General features: G+C 57.7%; 1 protein-coding gene across 1 annotated transcript; it reads left to right on the top strand.

Annotated features, from left to right (window-relative positions):
- The first annotated feature begins 8,671 nt into the window (after window positions 1–8,671).
- On the top strand, window positions 8,672–11,443 carry LOC142077308 (uncharacterized). Its single transcript, XM_075139383.1, has 2 exons — window positions 8,672–9,041; window positions 9,159–11,443. Exon 2 carries the CDS (start codon window positions 9,920–9,922, stop codon window positions 10,850–10,852), a length of 933 nt encoding a protein of 310 aa, XP_074995484.1. The 5' UTR covers window positions 8,672–9,041; window positions 9,159–9,919; the 3' UTR covers window positions 10,853–11,443.
- The last annotated feature ends 6,491 nt before the right edge of the window (window positions 11,444–17,934 follow it).

The following is a 17,934-nucleotide window of genomic DNA, read 5'->3' as shown; positions in this document are numbered from 1 at the left end:
GCACTGGAGGTCCTGGGCGATGGGGAGCAGGGAAGCTGCCTGGTAGGAATGTCTCCGTGCTGGGCATATCCGGGTGCTTGGTACTGTGCACTGGTGGTGGTGGTACTGGGTGCTGGGCATGTCCCGGTGCTAGGCAATGGCGGTGCTGGGTGCTTGGCGCTGGGCGTGATAGTCTTTGGGTGTGCTGGGTGGTGGGGGTGCTGGGCATGTGCGGGTGTTGGTTGCTGGGCCCTGGGTGTACTGGGTGCTGGACACTGGCGTGGTTGGTTTCTGGGCACTGGGGCTTCTGGGTTCTGTGGACTGGGGTTGCTGGGTGCTGGGCATGTCTGGGTGCTGAGCAATGGCTGGCTGCTGGGTTCTGGGCCCTGAGGTTGCTGGGTGCTGGGCACCGGCCTTGCTGGGTGCTGGCTGGTGTGGGTGCTGGGGGCTAAGTGCTGGTTGCTGGGCCCTGGGAGTGCTGGGTATTATGCATAAGCAGGTGCAGGGTATCTCTTGCTGCTTGGTGCTGGGGCTACTGGGTGCTGGGCACTGGGGCGGCTGGGCATGTCCAGGGGCAGTGTGTTGGCGGTGGGTGTGCTAGGTTGTGCGCATGTCTGGGAATGAGTGCTGGGCCATGGGGGTGCTGGGTGGAGGGTATGATGGGTGCATGTCATGGTTTAACCTGGCATGTGTGTGTGCTGGGCCCTGGTTGTGCTGGGTATGTGTGGGTGCTGGGTATTGGGCAGTGTGGGTGCTGTGTGGCGGGGCCTGGGCATGTCCAGGTGCTGGGCGGTCGGGGTGCTGGGCGGTCGCGATGCTGGGCGGTGGGCAGCAGGGAAGCTGCCTGCTGGGCACATCTGGGTGCTGGGCATGTCCAGGTGCTGGGCAGTGGTAGTGCTGGGTGCGTGGTGCTGGGGGTGGTGGTCCCTGGTGGTGCTGCATGCTGGGCATGTCCGGGTGCTGGGTGGTTGGAGTGTTGGGTGCATGCGAATGTTGGTTTCTGAGCCCTGGGAGTGCTGGGCACTGGGGCTGTTGGTTTCTGGGTGCTGGGGCTTCTGGGTTGTGTGCACTGGGGTTGCTGGGTGCTGGGCATGTCTGTGTGCTGGGCAATGGCTGGCTGCTGGGTTCTGGGCCCTGAGGTTGCTGGGTACCGGCCTTGCTGGGTGCTGGCTGGTGTGGGTGCTGGAGGCTAAGTACTCGGGGTGCTGGTTGCTGGGCCCTGGGAGTGCTGGGTACCATGCATAAGCGGGGGCAGGGTATCTCTTGCTGCTGGGTGCTGGGGATGCTGGGTGCTGGGGGTGCTGGGCACTGGGGCTGCTGGGTGCTGGGCATATCCAGGGGCTGTGTGTTGGCGGTGGGTGTGCTAGGTTGTGCGCATGTCCGAGAATGAGTGCTGGGCCCTGGGGGTGCTGGGTGGAGGGTATGATGGGTACATGTCGTGGTTTAACCCCAGCCTGCAAATAAACCCCACGCAGCCGCTGGCTCTCCTCCCCCCCCCCACCCCGTGGGATGGGGGAGAGAATCGGGAGGGCACAAGTAGGAAAACTCCCGCGTTGAGATAAAAACAGTTTAATGGTTGAAATAAAACGAAGTAGAACAGTAATAATAACAATGAGAACAACAACAACAACAGACGATACAAAGCAGGCAATGCAGAATGCAACTGCTCACCGCTGCCGACCGCGTGTCATGAACTGGGGCGGGGGGGGGGGGAGAGTCGTTTCCTCCCCCCGCCCCCTCCCATTTTTTATACTGAGCAGGATGTCACATGCTATAGAATACCCCATTGGCCAGCTAGGTCAACTACCCCGGCTGTGCTCCCCACCCCCCCGCCACCCCCCACCCCCCCCCGAGCTTCCTGTGGGAGGCCGAAAAGAGAGAACAAAAGTCTCCCGGTGCAAGCACCGCCCAGCAACAGCCAAAGCATTAAGGGGCCATCAACGCTCCTCTCACACCAAACCCAAAAGCCAGCACACCCCCCAAGCTACTGGGAAGAAAGTTAACTCTGTCCCAGCCGGAAGCAGGACAGTGCTGAGTGCTGTGTATGTCCGGGTGCTGGGCATGTCTGGGTGCGGGGTACTGCGCACTGGGGGTGCTGGGTGTGAGACGTGTGGGGGTGCTGGATGGTGGGTGTTTGGTGTGCTGAGTACAGAGCACTGGGGATGGTGGCTGCTGAGCGCTGTGGGTACTATGCGTAAGCGGGTGCAGGGTATCTCTTGCTGCTGGGTGCTGGGGCTACTGGGTGCTGGGGATATTGTGTGCTGGGCACAGGCGTGCTTGGTGCTGGGCATGTCCAGGTGCTTGGCATGACCGGGTGCTGGGCGCTGGGGATGCTGGTTGCTGCGGTGCTGGCTGCTGGGCCCTGGGGGTGCTGGGTGCTGAGCGCTGCGGGTGCTGGGCATTCCGGGTGCTATGTGCTGATCACTGGCGATGTTGGGGGCTGGTTTGCTGGGATCTGGGCAGTGGTGTGTTGAGTGCTGGGCATGTTTGGGTGCTGGGCATTTCTGGGTGCTGCATACTGGGCGCTGGCGGTGTGGGGTGGTGGGGTGCTGTGTGCTGGGCATGTCCGGGTGGTGGGTGTTGGGCAGTGGGAGTGTTGGGTGCTAGGTACTGGGGTGCTGGGCCCGGTATTGCTAGGTACTCTGCATAACTGAGTGCAGGGTATGTCTTTGTGCTGGATGCCTGGTGCTGGAGCTACTGGGTGCTGGGTTGTGGGCATATGCGGTGCTTCATGCTGGGCATATGCGGTGCTGGGTGGCTGTGCTGGGGTTGCTGGGTGCTGTGCTCTGGGGATGCTGGATTCCTGGCACGTGCGTGGGCTGTGTGCTGGGCCCTGGTTGTGCCGGGTATGTGTGGGTGCTGGGTGTTGGGCAGTGTGGGTGCTGTGTGGTGGGCCCTGGACACGACCGGGTGCAGGGTGCTGAGCACCGGGGTGTTGGGTGCTTGGCACGACTGGGTGCTGAGTGCTAGGTACTGGGGTTGGTGGCTGCTGGGAGCTAGAGGTGCTGGCTGTGGGCATTTCCAGTTGCTGGTCATGACCGGGTGCTGGGTCTTGTGGGTGCTGGGTGTGCCCCGGTGCTGGGCATGTCCGGATGCTGTGTGCTCGGCACTTGTTGTTCTGGGTGGTGGGCAGTGAGGGTGCTGGGCGCTGGGGATGCTGGGCAATGCGGTGCTGGGCAGTGGGGCTGCTGGGTGCTGGGCATGTCCAGGGGCTGTGTGTTGGCGGTGGGTGTGCTAGGTTGTGTGGGTTGTTGGGCACTGCGGGGACTGGCTTCTTGTCATGTCCTGGTGCTGGGGCTGCTGGGTGCTGTGTGCTGGGCTCCGGGGCTGCTGGGCATGTCGAGGTGCTGTGCATTGGCGGTGCGTGTGCTGGGTTGTGTGCATGTGTGGGAATCAGTGCTGGGCCATGGGAGTGCTGGCCCCTGGCAGTGCTGGGTGGAGGGTATGATGGGTGCATGTGTTGGTTTAACCCCAGCCAGCAAATAAACCCCACGCAGCCACTGGCTCACCTCCCCCCCCCACCCCGTGGGATTGGGGAGAGAATCGGGAGGGCACAAGTAGGAAAGCTCCCGGGTTGAGATAAAAACAGTTTAATGATTGAAATAAAACGAAGTAGAACAGTAATAATAACAATGAGAGCAACAACAACAGACGATACAAAGCAGGCAATGCAGAATGCAACTGCTCACCGCTCTCGACCGCGTGTCGTGAACGGGGGGGGGGAGAGCCCCCTCCCCCGCCCCCTCCCATTTTTTATACTGAGCAGGATGTCACATGCTATAGAATACCCCATTGGCCAGCTGGGTCAACTCTGCTGGCTGTGCTCCCCATCCCCCCGCCCCCCCACCCCCCCCCGAGCTTCCTGTGGGAGGCCGAAAAGAGAGAACAAAAGTCTCCCGGTGCAAGCACCGCCCAGCAACAGTCAAAGCATTAAGGGGCCATCAACGCTCCTCTCACACCAAACCCAAAAAGCCAGCACACCCCCCAAGCTACTGGGAAGAAAGTTAACTCTGTCCCAGCCGGAAGCAGGACAGTGCTGAGTGCTGTGTATGTCCGGGTGCTGGGCATGTCTGGGTGCGGGGTACTGCGCACTGGGGGTGCTGGGTGGTGGGGGAGCTGGATGGTGGGTGTTTGGTGTGCTGAGTACAGAGCACTGGGGGTGCTGGGTGTGAGACGTGTGGGGGTGATGGATGGTGGGTGTTGGGTATGCTGGTTGCTGGGCACTGGGGATGCTGGGTGCGAGACGTGTGGGGGTGCTGGATGGTAGGTGTTTGGTGTGCTGAGTACAGAGCACTGGGGGTGGTGGATGCTGAGCGCTGCGGGTGCTGGGTGCTGGGCATGTCCGGGTGCTATGTGCTGATCACTGGAGATGTTGGGGGCTGGTTTGCTGGGATCTGGGCAGTGGTGTGTTGAGTGCTGGGCATGTTTGGGTGCTGGCCATGTCTGGGTGCTGGGTACTGGGCGCTGGCTGTGTGGGGCAGTGGGGGTGCTGTGTGCTGGGCACGTCCGGGTGGTGGGTGTTGGGCAGTGGCAGTGTTGGGTTCTAGGTACTGGGGTGCTGGGCCCTGGTATTGCTGGCTACTATACATAACTGAGTGCAGGGTATGTCTTGGTGCTGGATGCTGGGTACTGGAGGTACTGGGTGCTGGGTGTTGGGCATATGCGGTGCTAGGTGCTGGGCATATGCGGTGCTGGGTGGCTGTGCTGGGGTTGCTGGGTGCTGTGCTGTGAGGGTGCTGGATTCCTGACATGTGCGTGTGCTGTGTGCTGGGCCCTGGTTGTGCCGGGTATGTGTGAGTGCTGGGTGTTGGGCAGTGTGGGTGCTGTGTGGCGGGGCCTGGGCATGTCTGGGTGCTGGGCGGTCGGGATGCTGGGCGGTGGGCAGCAGAGAAGCTGCCTGCTGGGCATGTCTGAGTGCTGGGCATGTGTGGGTGCTGGGTACTGGGCAGTGGGGGTGGTGGGCGGTGGTGGTGCTGTGTGCTGGGCATGTCTGGGTGCTGGGCATGTGTGGGTGCTGGGTACTGGGCAGTGGGGGTGGTGGCGGTGGTGGTGCTGTGTGCTGGGCATGTTGGGCTGCTGGGTTTTGGGCGGTGGGCGTGCTGGGTGTGTGCGTGTGTTGGTTTCTGGGCGCTGGGGGTGCTGGGTGTTGTGCACTGGGGTTGCTGGGTGCTGGGCATGTCCGGGTGGCGGGCACGGCTGGGTGCTGGGCCCTGAGGTTGCTGCGTGCTGGGCACTGGGCTTGCTGGTGCTGCTGGTGCGGGTGCTGGGGGCTAGGTGTTGTCCGAAAAGCGGATTCGTGCCCGGCGTGGAAGGAACCAATTCCACACGCTCAGGAGAGAGATTGTTTTATTCAGGCCTGGGTGCTCGGTGGACTTGCCATAAATAAAGCACACCAGGTCTAATCACACAACAAAAGGAGGGCCCACAGGCCAGAGCCTGTGGAACTAAACTAGAGCCCGAGGAACAAAACCAGAGCCCGAGGAACAAAAGCAGGGCCCGAGGAAGAAAAGCAGGGCCCGAGGAAGAAAAGCAGGGCCCGAGGAAGAAAAGGAGGGCCCGAGGAACAAAACGAGAGCCCGAGGAACAAAACGAGATCCCGAGGGAAAAAACCAGAGCCCGAGGAAGAAAACCAGAGCCCGAGGAAGAAAACCAGAGCCCGAGGAAGAAAACCAGGGACCGAGGAACAAAAGGAGGGCCCGAGGAATAAAACCAGAGCCTGTGGAACTAAACTAGAGCCCGAGGAACAAAACCAGAGCCCGAGGAACAAAACCAGAGCCCGAGGAAGAAAAGCAGGGCCCGAGGAAGAAAAGCAGGGCCTGAGGAACAAAACCAGAGCCCGAGGAAAAAAACCAGAGCCCGAGGAACAAAACCAGAGCCCGAGTAGAAAAACCAGAGCTGGAGGAACAGAACCAGAGCCCGAGGAACAGAACCAGAGCCCGAGGAACAAAACCAGAGCTCGAGGAAGAAAACTAGAGCCCGAGGAACAAAACCAGAGACTGAGGAACAAATGGAGGGTCCGAGGAACAAAACGAGACCCTTGGAATCAAACCAGTGCCCGAGGAGCTAAAGCAGAGCTGGAAGAACAAAACCAGAGCCCGAGGAACAAAACTAGCCCTCGAGGAAGAAAACCAGAGCCCGAGGAAGACAACGAGAGCTAGAGGAGCAAAATCACAGCTTTCTGCCGCGCTCCTTGCTGCCACCGTGCGACCAAAATTCGGTACTGCAGCTCGGGCGCTGCGCATGCGCGGTGGCGCTCTCTGCCGCGCTCCTTGCTGCCACCGTGCGACCAAAGTTCGGTACTGCAACTCGGGCGCGCGGATGCGCGGTGGCGCGCTTTGCCGCGCTCCCTGCTGCCACGGTGCGACCAAAATTCGGTACTGCAGCTCGGGATTCGGGCATGCGCGGTGGCGCGCTTTGCCGTACTCGCTGCTGCCACCATGCGACCAAAATTCGGTAGTGAAGCTCTGGAGCCGCGCATGCGCGGTGGCGCGCTTTGCCGCGCTCCTTGCTGCCACCGTGCGACCGAAATTCGGTACTGCAGCTCGGGATTCGCGCGTGCGCGGTGGCGCGCTTTGCCGTGCTCCCTGCTGCCACCGTGCGACCAAAATTCGGTACTGCGGCGCGAGTGCCGCGCATGCGCAGTGGCGCGCTTTGCTGCGCTCCCTGCTGCCACCGAGCGACCAAAATTCGGTAGTGAAGCTCTGGAGCCGCGCATGCGCGGTAGCGTCCCTGCGATGCACGCTAGCCTCTACCCGTAACAGCAATGCCCTGCTGCGGTGTCTGCGGGGTGTTTCCCCACGCGCTCGTTGCTGCTCCTCGGTAAGGAAATACCGCTGTCGCCAGACGTATGCAAAGTGCAGCACTGCAGCGCCACTGCCGCCCCTGGGCAAGCGCTGTCCGGCGGGTGCTCGCTGCTGCTGTCGTCTCGTAGCCGAAGCCACGTACTGCAGCGTCGGCACCGCACAGGTGAGTGGCGGGCTGCCGGGAGCCGGGCGGAGGGGCCGCGCCGGGTCGGAGCCGGCGCCGCCGGGAGCCGGGCGGAGGGGCCGCGCCGGGTCGGAGCGGGCGCCGCCGGGAGCCGGGCGGAGGGGCCGCGCCGGGTCGGAGCGGGCGCCGCCGGGAGCCGCGCGGAGGGGCCGCGCCGGGTCGGAGCCGGCGCCGCCGGGAGCCGCGGGGAGGGGCCGCGCCGGGTCGGAGCCGGCGCCGCGGGGAGCCGCGCGGAGGGGGCCGCGCCGGGTCGGAGCCGGCGCCGCGGACGGGCCGCGCCGGGTCGGAGCCGGCGCCGCGGGGGGCCGCGCGGAGGGGCCGCGCCGGGTCGGAGCGGGCGCCGCCGGGAGCCGGGCGGAGGGGCCGCGCCGGGTCGGAGCGGGCGCCGCGGGGAGCCGCGCGGAGGGGCCGTGCCGGGTCGGAGCCGACGCCGCCGGGAGCCGCGCGGAGGGGCCGCGCCGGGTCGGAGCCGGCGCCGCGGGGAGCGGCGCGGAGGGGGCCGCGCCGGGTCGGAGCCGGCGCCGCGGACGGGCCGCGCCGGGTCGGAGCCGGCGCCGCCGGGAGCCGCGCGGAGGGGCCGCGCCGGGTCGGAGCCGGCGTCGCCGGGAGCCGCGCGGAAGGGGCCGCGCCGGGTCGGAGCCGGCGCCGCGGGGAGCCGCGCGGAGGGGGCCGCGCCGGGTCGGAGCCGGCGCCGCGGACGGGCCGCGCCGGGTCGGAGCCGGCGCCGCGGGGGGCCGCGCGGAGGGGGCCGCGCCGGGTCGGAGCGGGCGCCGCCGGGAGCCGGGCGGAGGGGCCGCGCCGGGTCGGAGCCGGCTCCGCCGGGAGCCGCGCGGAGGGGCCGCGCCGGGTCGGAGCCGGCGCCGCCGGGAGCCGCGCGGAGGGGCCGCGCCGGGTCGGAGCCGGCGCCGCGGGGAGCCGCGCGGAGGGGGCCGCGCCGGGTCGGAGCCGGCGCCGCGGACGGGCCGCGCCGGGTCGGAGCCGGCGCCGCGGACGGGCCGCGCCGGGTCGGAGCCGGCGCCGCGGGGGGCCGCGCGGAGGGGCCGCGCCGGGTCGGAGCGGGCGCCGCCGGGAGCCGGGCGGAGGGGCCGCGCCGGGTCGGAGCGGGCGCCGCCGGGAGCCGCGCGGAGGGGCCGCGCCGGGTCGGAGCCGGCGCCGCCGGGAGCCGCGCGGAGGGGCCGCGCCGGGTCGGAGCCGGCGCCGCGGGGAGCCGCGCGGAGGGGGCCGCGCCGGGTCGGAGCCGGCGCCGCGGACGGGCCGCGCCGGGTCGGAGCCGGCGCCGCGGGGGGCCGCGCGGAGGGGGCCGCGCCGGGTCGGAGCCGGCGCCGCGGGGGGCCGCGCGGAGGGGGCCGCGCCGGGTCGGAGCCGGCGCCGCGGGGAGCCGCGCGGAGGGGGCCGCGCCGGGTCGGAGCCGGCGCCGCGGGGAGCCGCGCGGAGGGGGCCGCGCCGGGTCGGAGCCGGCGCCGCGGGGAGCCGCGCGGAGGGGGCCGCGCCGGGTCGGAGCCGGCGCCGCGGGGAGCCGCGCGGAGGGGGCCGCGCCGGGTCGGAGCCGGCGCCGCGGGGAGCCGCGCGGAGGGGGCCGCGCCGGGTCGGAGCCGGCGCCGCGGACGGGCCGCGCCGGGTCGGAGCCGGAGCCGCGCGGACGGGCCGCGCCGGGTCGGAGCCGGCGCCGCGGGGAGCCGCGCGGAGGGGGCTGCGCCGTGTTTGCCAGTGCGTGCCGGCAGGTGCAGTTTTTGCGGACTCGGCTGCCGGGCTGCTCTTAGGCGTGTGCGACGAGGTGTAGTCCTTCCTACCGCCGCGGCCCCCGCGGCACGGCACGTGGTCTAGTTTTGTTGCCGGTTTCGTGTGTTTTCCTGCGGGCTTCCAGCTGCTCCTTGAAAAGCGGTGTTACCGGCTGTGGACAGGAGCTGCCGCGGCTGAAGCTGGAGATGCCATAGAAACGTAAAGAAGAAGAAATCGAAGGCCATCTGGCTGGCAGCTGTCTCCTGCTGCAGGCAAGAAAGAGCCTGCCTCTCCGGCTGAGGAAGGATCCTTCTTTGTAGTGCACAGCAGGCCAGGCTGCCAACACGGACCGCAGGGTTTGTATGCATCACCAACAGCGCGGTACGGCCACGAGCCATTGCATGAGTGAGCAAGGATACTTTCTAGGAAGCCTTATCTTGTAAGAGCTGTGAGACACCCATATATTCTCTTAGGTGGAGGACAGCCAAGCGACCAGAGTTGCAGAAGAGGAAGGGAGGAGAGAAGGAGAAAGAAGCGTCTGAACTGTCAAAGTCTCCTGGCAGCACCAAGAGCGAGAGCTGTGGTGAGGGTGAGTCCCGGGCCCTCGAGGCCCTGTCTCCCCTCTTGTGCATCCTGGGCCCTCCCTGCCTCTCTCCTGGCCCCCTCTCTTTCACATGCTCTTGTGAGTTTTTTTTTCTTTTTTGTCTCTTCCCCTGTACCTCTCCTCTTCTCTCTATTTTTGTGTCCTGCTCCCTCTCCCTTTTTTTTTTTTCATTCTCTGTCTCTGTCTTGTAGGCATCACTGCGTTGCTTTTCCATCTCTTTGTCCTGATCTGCATCCGTCTTTTTTTCCCCAACAATTTCTTTGGCCTGTTCCCTTGCATTCTTTTCCTCTCCGCGCCTGTACATGCCGCGCCGTGTCCCTGCCTTCCTCTCTCTCTTTCTCTTTCCATCTCTTTCTCTATCCCTTTGTCTTGCTTACTATCACTGTTTTTTTTCATTGTGTATCTCACTGTCCCAGTCCTTCTTCCTGTTTGTCTCTTACTCTCTCTGACCCTTTGTGCTGCTCCCTGCCTCTTTTTTTTTTTTTTGTTCTCCATCTCTCTGCAGGGCTCCTAATACCTCTTTTTCTTTCTCTAACCCCCTGTGCTTCTCATGGTCTCTGTCTTTCTCTCTCTTGTTATTATTCTTGTCTGTTGCTCTGTCTTGCTTTCTGTCCTGTTGTTTCTTGCTATATGCCTTTGTCCCACTCCCTACCCATATTCATATTCCTCTCTGTCCTGTTGACCATCCCAGATTTTTTCCTCCATCCTCATCACGCTGCTGCCCTGATTTTTCTTTTTCTGCCCTGCTCCCCGTTGCTCTTTCTGTCTCTTCTTGTCTGTCTTTGCTGCTTTTTTCTCCATCTCTGTGCAGATCCCTGTCCCTTTTTTTTCTTGCTGTCCCTCTGCCCTGCTTCCTCTCACTATCTTTTCTGTCTTTCTCTCTCTGTCCCATGCCCTCTCCCATCCTTTCTTACTGTATCCTCCTGTCCAGCTAGCTCTCCATTCTTTCCTTGCTCTCTTCCTCAGTATTTTTTCTTTCTCTGTAGCTCTCTCCCACTGCCCATCATAGTTGGTTTTTTCCTCCAATGCTGTTCTACTCTCTGTCCCTTTTTTCTCTCTCTGTCATTCTGTCATGCCCCCTGTGTGTATTTTTTAATTCCTCCGTCTCTATCCTGCAGCCCATCACTATTTTTTCATCTTCCATCCCTTTGCCCTGCTCCCTGTCCTTGTTTCTCTTTCCCTTTGTTCTGCCTCCCCATCCTTTTTTCCTTTCTTGTTCCATCTCCCTGTCCTGCTTCCTGTCCCCCCCCCGTTTCTTTGTCCTTCTCCTTGCCTTTCCCCCCGTTTCTCTGCCCTGTTCCCTCTTTGTTTTTTTTGTTCTCTGTCACTCTATCCTGCTCCCTGTCACTGTTTTTTCTCACTCCATTTCTGTCCTGCAGCCCAGTGCAGTTTTTTTCTTCTCCTTTCCTGTCTCCTGCTGCCCATTGTAGGCTTTTTCCCCTCCATCTCTGTCCTGCTCCCTGTCTCTTATTTTTGGCTGCCTTTCACTTTGTCCTGCCTCCCTGTCCCTTTTTTCTCTCTCTGTATCACCTTGTCTTGCTCCCTGTCCCTGTCTTTCTCTGACAATCAGTGTCCTGCTCCTTGTCCTTCTTTCTCCCCTCTATCCCCCATCCTTCTTGCTGTCTTTCTTTTTTCTCTTTCTATCCTTCTGCTCCAATGCTTCTTTCTCCACCTCTGTCCTGCTCCCTGCCCCTTGTTTCCTCTCACTCTTCCTCTGTCCTGCTTCGTGTCCCCGTTTTTTCTGCCTTTATTTCTCTGTCCTGCTGCCTGTCCAGTTGCTTCTTGCTATACCTCCCCGTTCAGCCAGCTCTCCCTTTTTCCTTTCTCTCCTCCTCTGTCCTGCTCCCTGGCCCTTTTTTCTCTTCCTCTGTCTCTGTCCTCTAGCCCATTGCTGTTTTTTTCCCCCCTTCTTGCTCTCTTTGTACAGATCTGACCCTCTCTTTATTTCTCAATCCCTTTGTCCTGTTCCCTGTCCTTTTTCTCTCTTTGTTTGTATGTCCTGCGCCCTGTCACCATCTGTGTCGCTCCTTTGTTCTTCCTCTCCTCCCCCCGCCCCGTCTCTCTATCCCTCTGTCCTGCTCACCGACCCTACATTTTCTTGCTTCATCTCTTGGCAGGGCTCCTTGTCCCTGTTTTTCTTGATTTCGCTGCCTCTCTGACCTTTTCTTTCGACCTTTCTTTCTCTCTCTGCTCCTCGGTCTTCTCTCTTGTCTTATTTTTCTCTTTCTAGCCCCCTGTCCTGCTCCCCATCACTGTATTTTCTTTCTCCATTTCTCTGCCCTGCTCCCCATCCCTCTCTTTCTTTCTCCATCCTGCTGTGCTGCTCCTCATCCTTCCTTCCCTCTCTCCCTCCCTCTTTCTCTGTTGTTATCCTTGCGTCCTTCGTTGTCTCTCCACCCCTCTGTCCTGCTCCCCATCCCTAATTTTCCTTTGCCATTTCTCTGTCCTGCTTTTGGTCCCTGTTTTTCCTCTGGCTCCATCTCCCTGTCATTCTCCCTGTTGCTCTTGCTTCCTCTCTATTCCAGTGTCCTTCTCCCCATCCCTCTCTTTTTCTCTGTATCCCATTTTCTTGCTCCCTGTCCCTCGCTTGTTTCCTGTATCCCTCTCTCCTTCCTCCTGTACTCCTTTCCCCCTGCCCCCGCCTCTGGCCTGGTGCTTGTCACGGGTTTTTCTTTCTCCCACTCTCTGTCCGGGTTCTGTCACTCTCTCTCTGTCCCTCTGTCCTTCCTCCAGCCTGTATTTTCCTCTCTCTACCCCTGTGCCCCTAATGGTTCTTTCTCCATCTTTCAGTCCTGCTCCCTGCCCGTTTTTTTGGTCTCACTGTCCATCTGTCCTGCTTCCTCTCCCTGGTTATTCTGCCTTTATCCCTCTGTCCCGCTGCCTGTCTCCTTGTTTCTAGTTATATCCCCCTGTCCAGCTAGCTGTCCTTTTTTTCCTTTCTCTCTTCCCTCCTCTGGCCCTAGTTTTTCTTCCTCCATCTCTGTCCAGCAGCCCATCATTGTTTTCTTTCCTTTTCCATCTCTTTGTCTTTATCTGCATCTGGTTCCCCCCACCCTGCCCTGAGTCCCTCTGTGCTGTTCCTTGTCCTGCTTTTTGTCTCTCCATGTCCCATGCTCTATCCCCATCTTTCTCTCTCTCTCTCTCCCTCCTTCCTTTTCCCTCTTTCTTTTTCTCTGCATCCTTTTGTCCTGTTGCTCATCAATATTTTTTCCTTCCATTCCTCTGTCCTGCTCCCTGTCCCTTAGTTCTCTGTCAATCCCTCTGTCCTGTTGCCTACAATTATTTTTGCTGTCTGCATCCTGCTGCCCTGCTTCCTATTCATTTCTTTTGGCTCTGTCATCCTGTCCGGCTCCCCAGCAGCATCTTTTCTTCCTCCAGCTCTCTGATCTGCTCCCTGCCCCCTTCTTTTTCTCTCTGTCATTCCTTCCACTTCCCTGGACCTCTTTCTCTGCAATCTTGTGTTCTGCTCCCCGTCCCTCTCCATTTATATCCCACTGTCCTGGTCCCCGTCCCTCTCTTTGCCTCTCTATCCCTCTGTCCCTGTTCTCGTTCCTGTTTTTTCTTTCTCCATCTCTCTGTCCTGCTGCCCATCTCTGTGCAGTTCCCTTTCTGTTTTTTTTTCTTCTCTTGGTTATTCTGCTTTTCTTCCTGTCCCTATTTTTTTTTCTCTCTATCCCTTTGTCCTGCTTTTTAAATTTTCTATGTGTCACCCTATTCTTATTTTCTCATTTTTCTTCTCTTTCCTTTAATGATGCCAGTATTTCAGCTTTCTTTCTGTGTAAACTTTTACGCAGTTCACTGTCTTTATTTCTTCATTTTTTTCTTCTCTGTTCTGTACCCTGATTATTTTATTAAATTTCTTTCTATGTCTACTCTTATCAAACTCACTATCTCTATTTTTTATTTTTTTCCTCTATCATGTACTCTGCTGTTTTAGAAATTTACTTTCTATTTTTCTGTCTTTTTTACTCTATCCTTATTTTTTAATTTTTTCTTCTCTTTCCTTAGTGATGTCGATTTTTAAGCTTTCTTTCTATGTCTCCTTTTATGTGGTTCATTTTATTTTTTAATTCTTTCTTGTCTGTCCTGTATTGTATTGCTTTTTAATTTTTCTTGCTACGTTTCTGTTTATCTAGTCCTTGTTTGTACTTTTTCCTCTGTCCTGTTGTCGCTTTGTAAATATTCTTCCCATGTCTACTTTTATCAAGATGTCTATCCCTACTTTTTATTTATTGTTTGTTTGTTCTGTATCTTGTTGCTTTTACATTCTTTCTATTTTTACTTTTATCCAGTTCAGGTCACTGTCTATATTTTTAATTCATTTTGTCTGTCCTGTATATTGTCGCTTTTCAATTTTTTTTTCTTTTTAAAATTTTGCTTGCTTTTCCTATTTTTTAATTTCTTCCTTTAATTTCTTAATCCTGTTCCTTTTATGATACTATTTCTCTGTCTGCTTTTATCTGGTTCCTGTCCCTGTTTTTAGTTCTTCCTTGTCTGTTCTCACTGTCATGTTGCTTTTGAAATTTGCTTTCCATGTGTCCATTTATTTAGTTTGTTTTTCCTATCTTCTAATTTTTTTCTCTCTTAATGCCTTCAATTTTGAATTTTTGTTTCTATGTGTACTTTTATCTAGTTTTCTGTCCCTATTTTTAATTTTTTTCCTGTCTGTTCTGTACCCCATCGCTTTTGAAATTTTCTTTCTATGTCTACTTTTATCAAGTTGTCTATTGCTACTTTTTAATTCTTTCCTGTCTGTCGTATACTCTGTTGTTTTTAAAATTTTTATTTAATGTCTACTTTTATCAAGTTAACTGTGTTAATTTTTTAATTTGTTCTTATCTGTCCTGTAGCCTGTCACTTTGTAAATTTTCTTTTTATGCCTTTTATTTTTTTCCTCTTCTCTCAGTTCATCCCAAGGCTTTAGAGGGTCTCCTTGGCACGCTTTTATCGCTGGAGCGTAATTTGTACCCCTCTCGGTTTGTCAGAACATCTCCTCGGGGCGTCCCTCTTCCTCAGAGCAGTCTTTTTGTCCTCTCCTCCATCTCGCTTGCCTCCATGGGTCAGCGTCTCCCTCACGACATCTGTACTCTGTTCAGACCTTTGTGCCCTCGAGCCGCCTTCTGTCTCTCTGGCCACCTCAGCACCCCTCTATTGCTGTCACGATGCTTCCTGTGAGCGTCCTTGTGTTCCATGCACCAACCTTTAGTTCTGCAGCAGGCTTTGTATCTTTCTTATTCAGAGACAACTCTTCCTCAGGCTTTCATTTTGTCCCAGAGCACTCTTACCTTCCCTTCGCCATGTCGGATGCCTCTGTTTGATCCCCAGTCCCCTGAGGACATCTGTACTCTGTTCAGATCCCCTCCCGACTACCTCACTGTGTCAGCAATCCTTTGTTTGTCTCTATGTCCGTGTTCCCCTCGCCCCCCAGAGCCCTCTCGTTCCTGTCATGACGCCTCCCAAGACCGTCCTCATGCCCCATGGCACCCTTTGAGCTGTGCAGCCCTCTCGGTGTCTCTCTTATTCAGACAAAACCCTTCCTCAGGCTTTCTCTGTTCCCCAGAGCGCTCTCACCTTATTCACTGCTATCTAGGATGTCTCCATTCAGTCGCTCATCCCCTGAGGACATCTGTACGTTGCTGGAACACCTTCTTGAGTTTTGCATTGTGTCCCAGAGCCACCTTCTGTCCCTCTTTCACTCTCAGCACCCTTTTCCCGTCATCATGCCTCCTGAGACTGTCCTTGTGCCCCACAGCTGTGTTTTGGCTCTGTAGCGCACTTTGCAACCTTCTTGCTCCCTGAGAACCTTTCCTGATGCCATCTGTCATCTCCAGAACACTCAGGTTGTCCTCTATGCTAGCTAGGATACCTCTGTTCAGTCCCTGATCCCTGAGGACAGCTGTAGTCTGTTCAGGTCCCCTCTGGACTTCTTCATCATGTCCTCGAGCTTTCTTTTGTCTGTCCTTCTCAGAACCTTCTGCTACCATCATGATGCCTCCCGAGGTCCAAGATGTTCCACTTTTAGCTCCGTAAGGCCCCTTTGGACTATTTTTGTCGCAATTACGCCCAAGATCTCTGTTCCCAAAAATGAGCATTCTCTTTCTTCTCTATGCCATCTAGGGTGCCTCTTGAGACCTTCCTTGCGCTTCACAGCATTTTGGTAGGGCTTTACCTCCCTTTCAATCTCTCTTATCCCTCCGAGCCTTTCATGACCCCTCCGCTCCCGGTCACTGTGGCTTCTGAAGCCTTCTTTGTGTCCCACAGCCCTGTTTTAGCTCTGTAGCCACCTTTGATCCCCTCTTATTACCTCCAAACCTTGTCCTCGAGTTTGTTTGTGCCTTGGAGCGTTCTTATCATCCTGTCTGCCATCCAGGGTGCCTCCATTTGGTCCCCGGCCTCCTGAGGACATCTGTACTCTGTTCAAATCCCCTCCAGACTTCCTCCTTGTGTTCCTGAGCCGCCTTTGGTCTCTCTGGCCCAATCAGGACCCTTCTAATGGTGTCATGATGCCTATTGATGCCTTTGAGGTTGCCCTTAGTATACTTTTAGCTTTGTAGTGGACCTTGCACCCCTCTTGTTCCCTCAGAAGACTTCTTGAGTCCATATCTGTGACCCAGCCCAGTCATTTGGTCCACTCTTCCCTCTAGCTGTGCCTCTTTTGTTCTCTGGCCCTCTGATGACGTTTACTCGGTTCAAATTCCCTCTGGATTTAATCAGCGTGTCCCCAATCCTTTTTCTGTCTCTCTGGCTGCCTCGTGACATTTTTTCTCCTGGTTATGATGCCTCTTGAGACCTCCTTTGTGCTCCACATCCATCTTGTAGCACTTTGAGCCGTAGAGCACTCATTGGTTCCTCTACACTATCTAGGATTCCTGTGTTCAGTCCCCGGCCACCCTAGACCATCTGTATTCTGCTCAGATGATCACCCGAGTTCCTTCTTGTCATCCCCAAGCCTATCCGTCAGCCCCCCTCAACACCCCGCTTCTCACAGTCACGATGCCTCCTGAGACCTTCCTTGTTTTCCACAGCACCTTGTAGCACTTTATCTCCCTTTCCATCTTTCTTGTTCCGTCAGAGCCTCCCGTCTTTCTTTGCTACACAGTGCTCCTTTATCTTTCTCTCTGCCATCGAGGGTCAGCTTGTGCCTGCTTGCCAGCGGCATTCAGACTAGGTATTAGGAAGAAATGTTTTACGGTGAGGGCGGTGAGATACTGGCGCAGGTTGCCCAGAGAGGTGGTGGATGCCCCATCCCTGGACACGTTCAAGGTCAGGCTGGATGGGGCTCTGAGCAACCTGGTTCAGGTGAGTGTGTCCCTACTTACGGCTAGGGGTTGGACTAGATGAGCTTTAGAGGTCCCTTCCCACCCAAACCCTTCTGTGATTCCAGGAATTGTTTCCTTGGTCCTTCTCTTCTTTGTCCCGCTCCCATCTGCTGGATTCAGTGAGTTCTGTGTTTGCAGCGTTAGATTTATCAGAACGTTCAGGCTGGGTCAGCTCCTGCAGCCTGAGGCTCCAGCTCCTTCAGCTGCTGGCGCAGAGCTGCTCCTGCGGAACGAGGCTCTGCAGAGAGAAGAACACAGTGAATCAGACTTCTTTATAACAATCCCAGTCCCCATAGCACGGGGGTCCTTGCACATCTGCACCTGTTGCAGGGGGGGTCCACGCACATTGTGGGAGCCACGTAGGAACTGGAGGTGGCCTTGAGGCGGTACACTGTGGCGGTATCAGACACCAGCTGTTTTGCTCCTGAACCCAAGGCTACTGCTGAGAAAAATAACCACCGCCATTGCATGAGGGTCCTGCACAACCACCATCATTGCACAAGGGTCCTGCACAACCACCACTGTCGCACGAGGGTCCTGCACAATCACCACCATGGCACAGAGGTCCCTGCACAGCCACCCGCGCTGCATGAAACACCGTGCATGTGTGCTTCTGGGGCGGGGACTACAACTCCCCGTGTGCCCCGCGTGGGCAGCCTGGTGGAGCCGTGTGCTGATTGGCTGCGGAGGCTATTTCAACGGGGCTCGCGGCAGGGTCTGCAGCCAGGCAGCAGCGGCGGCGTCGGCGTCATCGGCATCCTCATCCTCATCATCAATCATCGTGGTGGTGGTGGTAGTGAGTCTGAGGGGCCATGGGCATGGGGGGCCGAGGAGTGGGGCAGGCGGGGGGGGACTTGCAGGCCCCGGGGAAGGGGACTGGGGGGGCTCCAGGCTGGGGAGGGGCTGTGAGCATCTGGGGAGTTTGGCCTGGGGGGGGCTGCAGAGCCCCGGAGGGGCCGAGAGGTGGTACTGTGGGGGGGCTGTGCACGGGGGAAAAATCAGTGAAGTCTAAAGGAACACATCAAGTTGTCTTTGGAGTTTAATAAACTTGGCTGTGGTAGGATTCAGGCTGTCTGTGTCTGGTGATGCTGGCTGTCTAATCCAAAGCGGTCTAATTTCGCTTTATTTGCGAAATAAAAATGGTTCTAACCTTACGAATAGCTGGTAATTTTAACTCAACGTGAGGCATTAAGAACTTCCCTCCCTCTCTCTGTAAGGCCAGAAGGAAGGAAGCCTTTTTCTATTTTGTGTACCGCTACAGATGGAGGTTCATCAGAGCTCAGTAGGGAGATAGTATAGCTTAACTACACTATATGTGTGCATGCA

The sequence above is a fragment of the Calonectris borealis genome, unplaced genomic scaffold (genome assembly GCF_964195595.1).
Source record: "Calonectris borealis unplaced genomic scaffold, bCalBor7.hap1.2 HAP1_SCAFFOLD_205, whole genome shotgun sequence".
Taxonomy (NCBI): Eukaryota; Metazoa; Chordata; class Aves; order Procellariiformes; family Procellariidae; genus Calonectris; species Calonectris borealis.
This window is presented reverse-complemented; position numbering and strand designations above follow the sequence as displayed.

Coding starts and splice junctions, on each gene's coding strand:
- LOC142077308 (XM_075139383.1), top strand. CDS start 9,920: ATGCCTTTGTCCCACTCCCTACCCATATTCATATTCCTCTCTGTCCTG.